The sequence below is a fragment of the Balaenoptera musculus genome, chromosome 5 (assembly GCF_009873245.2).
Source record: "Balaenoptera musculus isolate JJ_BM4_2016_0621 chromosome 5, mBalMus1.pri.v3, whole genome shotgun sequence".
Classification (NCBI taxonomy): domain Eukaryota; kingdom Metazoa; phylum Chordata; class Mammalia; order Artiodactyla; family Balaenopteridae; genus Balaenoptera; species Balaenoptera musculus.
The window spans coordinates 72,348,503-72,363,480 of record NC_045789.1 but is presented as its reverse complement, the minus strand read 5'-3'; the positions used below and the strand labels follow the sequence as shown (position 1 = coordinate 72,363,480).

At 35.6% G+C, this 14,978-nt stretch overlaps 1 protein-coding gene across 1 annotated transcript in view; it reads right to left on the bottom strand.

Annotated features, from left to right (window-relative positions):
* Positions 1–396: 396 nt before the first annotated feature.
* The window catches only part of KCTD8 (potassium channel tetramerization domain containing 8), a 268,146-nt gene continuing 253,564 nt past the window's right edge, over positions 397–14,978 (bottom strand). Inside the window, exon 2 of the mRNA XM_036852051.1 lies at positions 397–1,745. Coding sequence (XP_036707946.1) covers positions 1,285–1,745 — 461 coding nt within the window. The 3' untranslated portion in view covers positions 397–1,284. The remainder of the gene's footprint in view (positions 1,746–14,978) is intronic.

Here is a 14,978-nt window from a genome sequence, read left to right as displayed (position 1 = left end):
TTCTCTATGTTTGCATCTTTATTCCTGCCCTGCAAATAGGTTCATCTGTACCATTATTTTAGATTCCACATGTATGCATTAACATACAACATTTGTTTTTCTCTTTCTGACTTACTTCACTCTGTATGACAGACTCTAGGTCCATCCACATCTCTACAAATGACCCAATTTCATTCCTTTGGATGGCTAATAGTCCATTGTATATATGTACCACATCTTCTTTATCCATTCATCTGTCGATGGATATTTAGTTTGCTTCCATGTCCTGGAAGCAAGTCTCTAGCTTACCAACATTAAGGTTGAACGTATCACTCTCCAGTTTGGGATTTTAAAGTAAAATTGAAGACAATATAACAACTGAATATTTTAAAAGAAGAGTCAATAGAGATCAAGGAATTCTTATATATTTTCCTTTTTTAAAATAAATACATAAAGCTCTTTACTATTTCCCTCAATTATTTTGATTAACATTATAGTCAAATCTTTCAGAGCATCATTATACCAATTTTCACAGCCTGATGTAAGGACTCATTTCACAGAAATAATCATGACTAGCATTAATAGATGAATGTCAGTGTCATAACACAAGATTATAAGGCATATTTACATCATCTTAACATACAGAACACCATACACATACACAAAAAAATCACAGATCCAGAACAAATAAGATTCAATCTCCTAGACAGCTTACATCTATAGGCTTTGCCTGAACCTTTCTCTTTTTTTTTTGCTATTTTTTCATAATTTTTTTCTTTCCAAGCAGCAAACAAATCTTCCCTACATCTTGCGAATTATTTGTAACACTGTGCTCATGCAAAAGTAATACTTGTTTTATTGCATTAACATTTAAACAGTTTTGGATTTGGGTCCCAAAACCATGATCTAACATTTTACTTGATGTGGCTTCATCCATGTTGTCACTTTATTTGGAGTGATATGATGATTTGTTTTTGGTGAGTTACAAAATGACAAACATGACCACAGTTCAAAAATCAAGATCCTAAGCTTCTTGGTCATGCACGTTTTACTTTCATTCTTGCAAAATGGTTTGAATCAGGAACACCATTTGATTCAACATTTATTAGTCTTCTTTTTTAAAAATCATATTTCTAAAAACAACAACAACAACAAAAAGAATGAAAGAAAATACTGTCCCACATCCACTGTTCACAAAAAGGAAGAGCAGCAAGAATCACACTGACCATTGTTAGTACACAGTCAGGTGGTGACACCGTAGTAAACACTGAACGTCATTGAAATACTGCAGGAATGTGATAATTACTATAACCCATACTTCTGTAACAGTTCAGACTGCCACTGGCGTTTGCGCTCTGGAAAATAATCTGGAATGTGGATTTTTTTAAAATCCTGAATACACTTTTTCATTTCTTCTTCCACACTCAGCTTCTCACAGACTTTCTTTTTGGAAAGATTGGTTTCCCGGGATTTGCTGATGAGTGTCTGAAAGAGTTCACTGTTTCTGCGTTTGTCTGGTGGGGCCATCCATTGCACAGGTGCTTTTTTGGAAGGACGATCCAATGTTAAGGTGTTAGGTTGGTGAGCTGTCGCCTGCTGGGCACTGGGTGGGTTGTCCTGGGGAGTGCTTGCCTCTGAGTGGCTGTCACAACTGGAAGTGGAGAGCTCATTACAGGAAGTCCCACTCTCACTTCCTTTATCTGTGACTTTGTCATGTTTCCTATCTTCATGCTCTTGTTTAGGTGACACTATTTTCTGAGATGGTCCTAAAAAGGAAAAAAGGAGTAGAAAAACTGAGTAAGAAGTGGGAAGGTCGAATTAAACAAGCTTTATATTTTTTATATTAAACCAAGAACATTTAAGAAAAATGCCGTTTGTTGCACTAGTTTATATTTGAAGGATTAAATACAACACCTGGTGTTGTTAATGTTTATTGAAACATGCAACATGGTGATTAATTATTTATAACAATAAAATTTGGGAGGTTTGCTTGATGAGCATTTGTAGATTAGACAGTTCATTCCTGCTTTAGCGAATGGCATTAGTTGTCCTTTGCATATGTATTTCACCATTATAAAAGCAGAAAGTACCATTGCTCTATTTTACAAACAGAGGTAGCAGCATTCTCCAGGCCCAGAAGTGCAATAGCAACATTTGTGCTTCCAAGAGAGAGGCTGGTTTAAATCTTATCCTCCATCTCTTAATCTTGCTTCCTGTCTATTTCCTTGGAGAGAATTATGAAAGTGATGTAAGATATATATGTGCCTAATATTATGCTGAAAAATAGGGTTGAAATATAGTATTCTCTTAAATTTCAAGGCTTACCATTTGAGGTAAATTACCTAGGAGGACAATTTTCAGAAAGTGATAGTTTGCCAAGATAATTATTTCAAATACACAAACAGTTTATTTCCAAGAGGGAGCATATATTATTCTCTTTGACTCTGCTGTGGGATTAGGACCTCCATCTAACATTTATTGAATACTACCACATATCCTGAACTATAATAAAACCTTGATTTAACTGGAGCCCAACCATTCAGAAATAAAAGTTACCCAAATCTTATTTTTTTCTTGTAGTCAACTTTTATGGACAAGTTATATAAATCAGAATGGAAGGGAAAAGTATCAATATTTTAAGCAATTGCCTAGGGGATTCTGCTGTGCAGCCAGAATTGAGAACAACTGATCTAATTCAGAGGTTTCAACTTTAGCCACATATGGAATTACTTGGAAAGCTTAGATTATTGATGCCTTGGTCTTAACCCCAGACATCCTGCTTTAATGAGATGCTACCTGACTACCAGGTCATTTAATAAATTCAGGTGATTTCAACATGCAGTCAAGATTATGAGCCTTTCCTCAGTCTAATATATATGAATTGAGTTAATAACCAATATGAATAGTTTATATTAGTCAGAAGGTGGGGAAACAAACCAACAAAAATACTTTTCATAATAGCACTTACTATGTACTACCCACTATTGGATGTTATCACCAATTTTCCTATTTAAAATCAGAAGAAAAAACATTGATACCAGACATTTAGTTGAGTGGGATTAAAGATTTTTAAAAGCTTTAGAACCTTTTGGAGTGATGAAAATATTCTATATCTTGACTGTAGAGTTAAATACAGGACTGTATACATTTGTGGAAACACAGAATTGCAGAGCTAAAATGGATGGGTTTTTCTGTATGTAAACTATATCTTAATTAACCTAACCAAAAACATACAAAAAATCCAAAAAACTTTAAAGAATGTGTACCTATTTGAGAGACGGTCTTAACCAATATTTCATACTTCCTTTGTCCACAATACAGTAAAAGCAGAACAAATGCAGATGCTTATGAAAGCTTAGTAAGAAAGTGCACTAATACATTTCAGAAGCATTTGCAACCATGGATTAAAGAAAACAGACACAAACAGTTGTTTCCTTTAAGTCTCTGCCATTTTCATTTATGGTAAGAGAGAAAGGGGGGTGAATCTGAGGGATGGGGGTGGAGAAGATGCACTTCCTAATACTCCTTGCTGACTTACCCACATCCATTCTGTACCCTCCACTGTCTTTAGTGGCTGATATGGGCACAAACCACGTCCTTAGGCTCCCCTGCCTTGTGGTTTTCAGTTGGATTCAACCAGTGATAAAGATTGGCAAGATCATACACTACCTGACCTCACCCCCAGGATTTCTGTGATGTGGTTTCATCTTTGGACCAAAAGGCACAGTCCTGTCTGGCAGCTCTCTCCACTTCTCTCACCTTCCCCCCTTCCCTCTGCCACCCCTCTTTCTGGATTCCATTAGACTAGGCTCACATCTTCAGGCCTACAGGTATCAACCATTTCCACTGTAACTGGCATGAAGGTATTGCCTACACTGTTATAAACTGACAATATTCAACTGTGCTCAAATTACTCAATTGGATATGCCTTCTCTTTCTTCTGGGACCTTGACTGATAGACCCAAAACAGTCATTAACCATCCATTGACTAGAAGGGTGTTACTTGTAGGATCAGTTTTTTTTTTTAGTGGTGCCAGGTTTTAGTGGCAATAATACTGAAAAGGGAGTGAGTTTGAAGTCCTACTGAACTGGAATCAAATTCCAGCTCTCTGGCAAATAGTCTTGTGGCCTTGAGCAAGATACTTAGCTTCTCTAAGTCTCAATTTCCTTATCTATAAAGTGGTAGTAGTAGTACTTCCCTCATAGGGTTATTTTGAGATTAAATAAAATACCATACAAAAGGGTCTAGTACAGTAATTCTCAACATTGACAGTATATCATTGTAATTTAAAAAAAAATGTACAGATGTTCAGTCCCATCTCTGGAGATTTTAAGTTTGCTGAAGGGTTTGTATGTATGTATTTATATGGAGGTCAGAGTGGTGAAGGAGGTATAGCATCTGCTTATCTAATTATCTTAATGGCAGAATGTGATCTCAAGCTGGCATGATGCCCACCAGCCTAGTAAAATGTAGGATATAAATAAATGGTTTTTACCCTTTCTGTCAATCTTCTGCATTTCTTTAACCAGAAATCTCCATAGAGGAATCTAAGATTTTCATTCCCAATAATGACTAAAGGATTAAACTGCAAATACCTGGGAAAACCAATTTATGTTTAAGGATAAATGATTGATGAGAAATTGTTTCCTGTTAATAGGCAGGGGAATAGAGCATTAGATAAAGATACCCAGGCAGAAAAGTAACAACATCAGAGAGGAAGACAGTACAGAAAGAGGATACTAGGTACCTCCAAAGCAAATGGTTCATTCTGTTTTTATTCACTGGGGAAAAACTGTTTAATGAGATAGGCTAGCTGTTTATATACAGAGCTATATAAAGTCCATGTGTTAACTAAATAAATTATATACAGTTATTATGCCTAATGGCATTATAATTTATTCATGGAAATAAGACTCTTCCCCATCCCCTCCCCAAAGTACACACAAACAAATGCAGACTCCACAATACAGCAGGATGCAACATATTTATGATGGAAATGGATTGCTCTTGTTTGTAGTATAAGATGGAAACTCAAGGAAGACTTCTTTGAAGAAGGCATTGATCAGTTTAGCCAACAGAATTTTATTGAGCACCACTACGTTCCAGGCACTGTGCTGGGATCTAAAGGAAACACATAGTGGGTGCTCCAGTGAAGTTCACAGGCTATTTTATGGTATTTTATAACATAAAGTGTTTAAAATGCATGCTGCACTGTAGAATATCTTCCACTATAGACTTTAAACTCTATGAAAAAAAATGGAGGTGGGAAGCCGAATTTTCTATGGTCTTAAAAGCACCCTTTTTTTTTTCCAAAAAAGAACTTGGAATAGGTACAGTTATTAACAAGAATTAATAAATATACACTTTTATTTCTCATCCCTCCTACTTCTTAAATTATTTTTGGCAAGGTGGACTCCTAATCAAGAGACCAAATAGGTTCAGATGTTTATTTAAGAGAAAATGCATAACTTAATTTTGTCCACAATTTTTGGTTTGATTTTGAAGTGTAATTGATCTGCAGAGCTATGTTAGTTCCTGTTACACAACATAGTGATTTAATATTTCTATACATTCCAAAGTAGTCACCACAATAAGTCTATTTATGTCACCATACAAAGATATTACATAGTTATTGACTATATTCCCCACATTGTACATTTCATACCTGTGAGTCATTTATTTTGCAACTGGAAGTTTGTACCTCTTAATCTCCCTCACCTATTTCCCTCATATATATATATATATATATATATATATATATATACTACATCTTCTTTAGCCATTCATCTATTGATTGGCACTTAGGTCCCTTCCTCATCTTGGCTATTGCAAATAATGCTGCAATGAATATAGAGGTGCATGTATCTTTTCGAGTTAGTATTTTCATTTTCTTTGGGTAAATATCTAGGAGTGGAATTGCTGGATCATATGTTAGTTCTATTTTTAATTTTTTGAAGAACCCACTTTTGAATGTATAGAATACTATGATAGTTCTTTGTATAAATCATTAAGAGTAATAGTCTCCTTTTGATTTATGTCAGAATTTTTGATGATGCATAACATACAATATATTATAATTGCCATTTGATTAAATGCCATTGATACTTTAAATCATTACTGATAACAGTGGATTGAAATTGGGACTAAGATATAACAATAAAATGATTTATGTGTTTTTTATGACATGAAATGTAAGAAAAAATAAATGAATTAAGAGGAAATAATAATTTAATGTAGTTGCTTAGTTTTCTGTGGATGCCTGCTAATTGTAGGCTTCCAGGGATAGTTTAAAACTTTACGTCATTCCATTCAATGATCCAAAGCCACTTGAAATGACTTAAGCACAACATGAATAAAAATTTAAATAGCACTAAGTCCTGTATATATGGGAACAGCATGATTTTCAGAAACTTCTCTGTGTTTCTTCTGATAATAATATAATCAAATATATATCTAAGTGATGTTCCTAAAAGCATTTTGCCCTCTGAGTTGCAATACCAATCAGACAGCATAAGAAAAGAAAATGAAGTATGATTTGGTGGCTTAATCAGCTGGGCTTTCTTCCATCACATAAAGAGACTAATGAATAATTATTAGAATAGGCAACAAATCAGTGAACAAGCAAATCTCACACCTATTTAAGATTTAACTTTAAAAAGGAATTAGTTATTTAAAAGTCCAATATATATGTGCAGCTCGAAACTTTCCAAAAAGTATTTGGAAAATTAAATCTTCCACTTTTCATTTGGCTATGTGCCATTAAATAGACTAGGATTTCATCCAGGAGTTGATTGTCTTTCAGGGGGATTTATAGCCTTACCTAGGAGACCTGCAAGCCAGCTACCTAGGCCATGCTGCTCCACAACTAATTTTTAAAAGAACAGTCAGTACACACATGCACACACACGTAACATACATTCTGTTCCTTTATTATGCTCGCACCTTTCTTCACTGTGGGAAAAGCCTTGGAAGATCTGAGTCTGAGCTAGTCTCAGCCTCTCTAGGCAAGTACTTTGTGCTGGTCACATCACCTCTCTAATATTTGGTCTTGCTGGTTAAAATTTTTGGCTTGGCCCCTAGATTCATTTATGTTATAAAGGTCTATAATTCTAAATTATATAATGAATAGGGAAGACTTTTCCATGTAGTAAAATTCTAATCAAATATTAAATATAAAACATGAAAGAGTCCCCATTAATAGAAATAACCTCTTAGAATGGAGAAACAAATTCAATTTCTACTTAAGTACTTCACAGAATTACAGGGTTCAAGAATAACTTTCTTCCACGTTCATTGATAGGAAGGGTAGTTCTAGAAGACATTATCAACTTACATTTGTTTCATTAAATCTATCCTTGTCACTGAAACGCCAGAAATGAGAATGATGCTTAAGGCAACACAGTGCAGATTGGCTGAGCTCACATCCTAGTTCAAGGACTTACTAGGTGTGCTTTCTTGGCCAGGTTACTTACTTTCTTTGGGCCTCTGTTTTCTCATGTTTAAACTTCACGGAGTTGCAGCAAGGATTCAATGAGCTAGCACATGTGAAGTACTCAGGATGTGCCCGGCATGTGTAAATGCTCACAGTGTTCATTATTATTATTATACAGAATAAACATCCAGTGCTATTTGGCTATAGTATGGCATAGCTGTTTATCTGAATATTGACAGTACTGACTGAGGAATCCAAATATTTCCATTCTAATTTTGGCTCCACACATAGTACCTATGAACATATGAACTGCAGGCAAGTCACTTACTTCTCTAAGCCTCAGTTTTTTAGTCTATTAAAAATGAAATAAGAATAGTAATTCCTAGTCATATAGTCATAATAAGAAAGGAGATAATAGATGTCAAAGCAATTTTGCTGTAAAGTTTTCTGTAAGTGATTTGAGAGCCTATTAAGTATTAAATTCTCATGTCCAAAAAGGAACTTTGAGAAAATAAAACACAAACACTCTCTTTTGAGTTATTAAAATGTGTGAATTAAAAGTAATAGTAATAACATTACATTAAACAAAATATACTACATTGAAGGCATCACAATGGGCCAAAACGTGTAAAACTGGGCAAAATGGGGTTTTCAATTAATTACATTGGGTTTTATTACACTGATAGAAAAAGGAGGAAATGATAGCTTTTCTAAGTCATTTGGGTGAATAGTGTCGTACAGAAATTAATCATAATATTTTTATCTTTAAAAAAGGCACGAGACTACTAGGGTAGTGCTGGTGTTGACACCTTCAGTAATAGTACTTCCGTATTTTTTTCTCAGAATACCAGGGATTCCAATAAGGGTCTATGTGGATAACTGCACACTTGAAAAAACCTTTTATTTTAATCTCTTTACCTGCCTAGTTGATGGTAAAAAAGACTGAATATGCAAAATGTGTCTTCCACAGGCACAATTCCCAGAAGGGAATTACCCTTTAATAGTACTAAATTCAATGGTGTGTGAATGGTTATTGTGGTACTTGAACAGAATGAACCAATCTGTCTTAAATATTAGCACTACATGCCTCTAAGTATTAAGCAGTTGAGTCAAAAGGGAAAAACTCCATTTCAATTTGATAAACATTTGTTGAGCAGCCTACTATGTACCAGGTCTCACAGTGTTAGTTTTTAAGAGGAAGGACACACACACACCAGAGTCCCTGGAATCAAGTAGTCCAGGCTTAGTGTGACAAGCACAGTAATGCAGCTGTATCTAAGTGTGAATGGGACAGGAAGGAGAGAGCAAGAGTAAATGGTGATTGGAATGAGCTAAGGAAAGGGGATCATTTTTAATTCATCAGTTAAAATCTGCATATAAACTATAGTCAGCCCTCCTCTGTATCTGTGATTCCCCGCTTATCTGAAGTATCGCAAGCTAAATTGAAACTTAAAGATCATATGGGAGATGCATTCATCTTAGAGTAAAAAGGCTATCTGAATGAATAAAACTAATTTTTATTTATTTATTTATTTATATTATTTAAAAAAAATTATTTTATTTTTTTAAGTTTTTTTTATTAGTTATCTATTTTATACATATTAGTGTATATATGTCAATCCCCATCTCCCAGTTCATCCCACCACCACCCCCCCCCACTTAAAAACTAATTTTTATATGAGAAGAATTAAACTCATTTCTTTATCTTTTTATAATCTCTACTCTCATTACTTGACCACTTCTTGAATGAAAGTGAATAGAAGAGAAAAGAAAAGTAAAGAAGGGTAATTTGAAAAGAGAAACATTTGTGGTATTCTTTCTTCCACACTGACATGATTGGCCACTAACCCACTCTTCTGATTCTTCTTGTACCTGTTAACTTTTTACTCTACTTTTTTATTTACAGTGTGTCTCCCTGTCTTTAAATTGTAAATGCCTTGAAGACAGAAGCTGTGCCTTTGTAGCCTATCATGAAGCCTTCATCAGAGTAATTCCTTAACCAAATTAATAAAATGAAAATGATCTTCACTCCTCTGAATTTCTATAGTATCTACTACTGACTATATCATTTGTTTGGTACTTAGCACTCACTACCTTTTATGTTACTAAATATTCACCTAAATGACCATTGAGTAGTAATGATGCTCCCATAATCCACACACAAATGTCCGTTCCAAAGTCACATATCCAGTGTCCTATCTTCCTCAAAAGGGTTATACAGTTGACCCTTGAACAACATGGAGGTTAGGGACACCCTCTGTGCAGTGAACAATCTGAGTATAAGTCACAGTCAGCCCTCCATACCTGTGGTTCCTCCGTATTTTTGGTTCTGTATCCTCAGATTCAACCAACCGTGGATTGTGTAGTACTGTAGTATTTACTATTGAAAAAATTTGCATATAAGTGGACCCACACAGTTGGAACCAAGGTTGTTCAAGGGTCAACTGTAATTTCCATGAGGTCAGAGACCGTGTCTTAAGTTTCCTTGTATCACTCAGTTCAGGAGGCTGATTTGTTTTATCATTGAATCAAAGATACTAATAAGTGAATAAGAAAAAGTAATGTAGCACTAGGAAAAAATATACGAGAAAATATACATTTAATGGAACGTATTTTGGAGGAAGTTTTAAAAGTAATCTTATCGCCTTCCTCCCATTCTATAAATCTGTGTCTTCCTGTTAGTTATTTCTATAGATTATACCCAAGTCACCTTTGACTACCCAATGGATTTATCTTTTATTTCCAATTATTTTCCAAGTCTTGTTAATTCTACTCTTACACTGGCACTCGAATCTACCCCTTCATTTCTATTCCCATTTTCACCACTTATAACCGGTTTCTCATTATTTCCTACTGTCTCTTAACCAGTTCTCTGACTTCATTTTAGTTCGATTTCAAACTATTCCCTACATCATTGCTAAATAAATATTCCGAAAGTCTAATTCCATGTACAAAAACCTTCTAAATAGTTCCTTTGCACACAGAATGAAAACTCTGTGCCACATTTTGGCACAGAAAACTGTCCTCAGTGTGACCCAAATGATTATTGCAGCCTATCTTGTAATGCTCCCCATATATCAGCCAAAATACACTTATTGTTCCTGGTAAATGCCTTGCTTTATCCATGCTTATTTCCCTCCTTCTGGATTGTATACCTTCCTTGCTCCAAAGGAAAGTAACACTTTCAAACATGTTCCAAATGGTGCTTTCAGCATCAAACCTTCCATTCTCACATTTGGATGTGATTTCTTGTTATTTCTTGCTCTCTAACGACCCACTGCACTTTGTTTGAATCTACCAAGTATTGAGCTTATCTTGTCTCAAATAATAGTTATTTCTATACTAATTTTAACTTGCATCCCTGAGTTCTGCCCCACAAGACACACACACAAACACTCATACAATCTATGTTAGTCATTATGGAACAGAGATTTTATTTTATCTTTGTATTTCCTGGAGCTCCACCACCATGACAAGGCTTGTAATTATTCAGTAACTATTGAACTGAATTAAGTGAAATTAGTATAATCTACAAAAGAATGTCTAAGCACATAGGGAATTTTTTATCCCCAAAGAAGTTTTGTTTTGTTTTGTTTTAACTAAAAAAGATAAACCCAAGTAAAACTAAGCTCATAGGGTGTAACAAAAACAAACAAAAAATAAGGGTGAAGATATGAACTTTCTGCAGTGATCTATAAGAAGGACCTCACAGTCTCTCTAGTAAGTGAAAGTATTCTTTTGAGAAAGTCCCTATGTTATCTCCTTCAGGTTACAAAAGAGAAGTGAAAAGTTTTGGGGAACCACATATAATAAGGAAAGACATTTTTCTTTGTTGTGCAGAGAATTCTACATCACTTATGTGATTGTACCTGATGCTTGCACATAAATAGGCCTAGGAGAAAAGGTATTAAGTGTTCACTTGTCCATTCAGAATCCCTGTCACATGCAAAATGTTTACCAACACCTTGCAAGAAGTCTACATTTAAAACTTGTCTTCATATTCACTCATGGGAGCTAAGATTCTGTGGCACACGTACCCATTTTGTATTAAAAAATAAAAATAATAAACAAGAACTCCAGAAAGATGCCCTGGCTTCTTTTGAATCTTGAAATTAAGATCTGCTCATTCCCAGGTTCCCACATTTGAATTCACCACACCTTATTATTGATGGATGTCTGACTTTTTCCCTATGTGCCGAAGTAGCTATCTTTTAACGACCTCCTTTATCACAGGCGCATACTGTATAAGAGGGATAATTTACCTGGCTTTCAAATTTGTGAACACAAGCCCACTCATGCTTGTTCCATATCTGTAAATTGTGGATCTTAATACCTACATGGTGCTTGGCAAGGATTGAGAGGTTGTATCCACAGCACATCTGATGGCTGTGGGAGGATAAAAAGGAGCCCTGTAACTATAGGTTGGGGTGCACTTAGGGCGTGCTGTGTATAACAAATTGAAATGAACAAAAACCCATGCTGGTTGTAAATTATCCTTGCCTGTTATAAACTACTAAAACAAAAAACCTGATGACAACAGAGGAAGCAGAGTTTGTGAGGAGGCAAAAACAAAACAAAACAAAACGAAAGGAAACAAACAAACAAACAAAACCAGGCTAATACTCTTGGGTCCCAGGAGCAGCAGTGATTGCCGGCAGAAAGTCATAGCTAAGGGGATTTTTGTTTGTCAGATCTCTTCAGAATCTGAGTGCCTTCCTACCAATAAACATTTTCAAGTACTTCCAACAATGGTCAGAGAGATGCCATTTCTTATAGTTGCCATACTGTTTAATGTGAGTGCCACCTCTTTTCCCTTTGAGATGTATAAAAGTGTACCTGTTATAGAAGCAGCTATACAGTGAATGGAAAAAGGAAACATAAATGCTTACAGCAGGGTTTAATTTCATGTTGTGTGACAACGAAAAACTGCTCAGCCTTTGAAAATAGCAAGACTGTGTTTGAAGTAAAGTTCTGACACCTACTACCTATGTGCCAAAATGTACCTTTGAGATTCATTTTCCTATTTTGCTTAAGAAGGATTAAAATTATGGTACCTCCCTCCTAGAACTGCTTTAAGGAAGGATATGTATGAGGAAGAGCCTAACAGTAGGCTGAAAAGTGACCCCAGAAAAGACATCCTGTCCTAATCCTTGGAACCTGTAAATGTCGCCTCATATGACAAAGTCTTAGCAGTTGTGATGAAGGATTTGGGGTTGGTGAAATTATTCTGGATTTTCCGGTTGGACTCTAAATTAACTACAGGTATCCTTGCAAGAAGGAGTTAGAGGGAGATTTCATACACACACAGGAAGAGGATGCAATGTGGTCGCAGAGTCAGAGATTGGAGTGATTTGGCTACAAATCAAGGAATGCTGGCAACCACCAGAAGCTGGAAGGGGCAATTTTCCCCTGGAACCTCTGGAGGCAGTGTGGCACTGCTGTCACCTTGATTTCAGCCTGGTGAAAATGATTTTGCACTTCACCCTTCTGGAACTATGAGACAATAAATTTCTGTTGTTTTAAGCCACCAAATTTATGGTAATTTGTTACAACAGCCATTGGAAACTAACACAAGTCTATTTAGTCTGATGTCTGGCCCTTGGTCGATGCTGAGTTAGGCATTTATATAAGTGAACATGGTATTATCCTTAATAACTGGATGATATTGGATCTGAATTATAGGATCTTAGTTTCTCAATTAAAATACAATCTCTTGCAATCTCTGCCAAAATGTCATCCTGTATCTTTTCCAAATAATAACCCTTAAGATTTTGGAAAACAGTTATCATGTCTAGTCTAAGTTTTCCCCAATTATGTAAATCAACTATTATTTGCATAATGAATTTTATAGTTCCCTAACGATGTCACATCTGTTCCCACAATACACTCTTCTCTTTCTACTCACCCTCACCTTCCCAACTCTACATACACACATTATATATATACATATATCACAAACTGTCCCTCATCTATAACTGATTCCATACACATCTCTAGCACCTGCCCATTCTTTGACGTTCTAGCACCAGATTTTACCGCTTTCTGGACATCTAAACTTCAAGCACCATATGCCACAAAATGACGAATGACCTCACTATTCTTTCCCCTATAAACCAGTTCCTCCTCTAACGTTTTCTATTTTTCTTTTTATAAAAGCACCACAATCTTCTGAATCTCACAGGTTTGAAATCTTAGTCATCTTCATTATTCCTGTTCCTACCCCTCTATGGATCCCTTCCTCAGATGAACACTTACCTTACCCTACTGAGTGCACTTTGATAGCATCTCAATCATTTCCCTCATTTCAGTTGTCACCCTCACAATTATGATCCTCATTAATATTTTGTAATGACCTTTTAACTTCTTACTGAATCTACTGAAATGACATTCTAGAGATTTTTTTCATCTCTAATATCTACCTCCTGTTATCCACACTGAGAACCTAGATACATATCACCAAAACATAGCTCTTCTTATAGTATCTGTTCTCTGAAAATGACAATGGCTTTCAAAAGAAATCCAAATTTCTTACCACATAAACAAGACTTCCCATGACATGGTCGCAGTTTAAACTCCAAAACTCATTTTCTATTACCAACCTATTCAAGCCAAATTAGAGATAATTAGTATTATCCTAAACACCATGTGTATTTTTGTCTTCAATTCTTCACCTATGCAAATGATAGGTTGATCACTGTTTCGTATCATACTTAGTAAATTCTTTATTGCCTGTGTGTGTACGTGTGTATGTGAGTCTGAAAATATATGTGGCACCCCTAACCATCTTATGTAATAGACTCCGAGCCCAAGGAGTATATTTATAACCTAGACTGGGACAACCATAATACCTTACCCACCCAGCCCCATATTCTAAGGCAAAGACGACAGGTAGGAGGCAAGCAACCTGGGTATTTCAATAACAGGAAATCTCTAGGATATTTTAAACTGTTGATAGGGGGAAAGAAAGAGAAGACCTTTACATGTCTGGTGAAATGCTCTTGGATGTGACTTCAGATGACTAAGTGCCTAGCCCCCAACTAGAGTAGAAGAGAATGAGAGAGGAAAGGAAGCCTTAACAGTGTTGGGGGTGTCTGACTCAGTGATCCCTCTAGCCAGTTCCACCTGTTGGACAAGTATTTTAGACAGAATAAAATATTAATCTCACCAGAAAAATCCTTTTTATAAACCTGTTTAGATATTTTATTAGATGCAAATAGCCTTGAAATATAACTGAAATCTCTCTTCTTGAAGCAAGTTGAGTGACATGGTTGTATTCGTCATTGGAAAACTCTGATGCTTAATGCTTAATGCATAAACTTAAATATTTTATGTTACTGGTCAGAAAAGTTGGGGAAATTTAGAATGAGTTAGGCAGAAACAAATATATAATCAGTGTGTATTTATGAACAAATCATTTCAAAAATAAAACATACAATTGAAAGCCTGTCAAGGATTTACTTTTATTCTACTAACAGGACCATGGGCCCCCATCCCTGTGTTAAAACCTGTGACCAGGGTGGGAAAGGCACTGCTATTGTTCCAGACCTAGCTCCTCATCCATTCCTT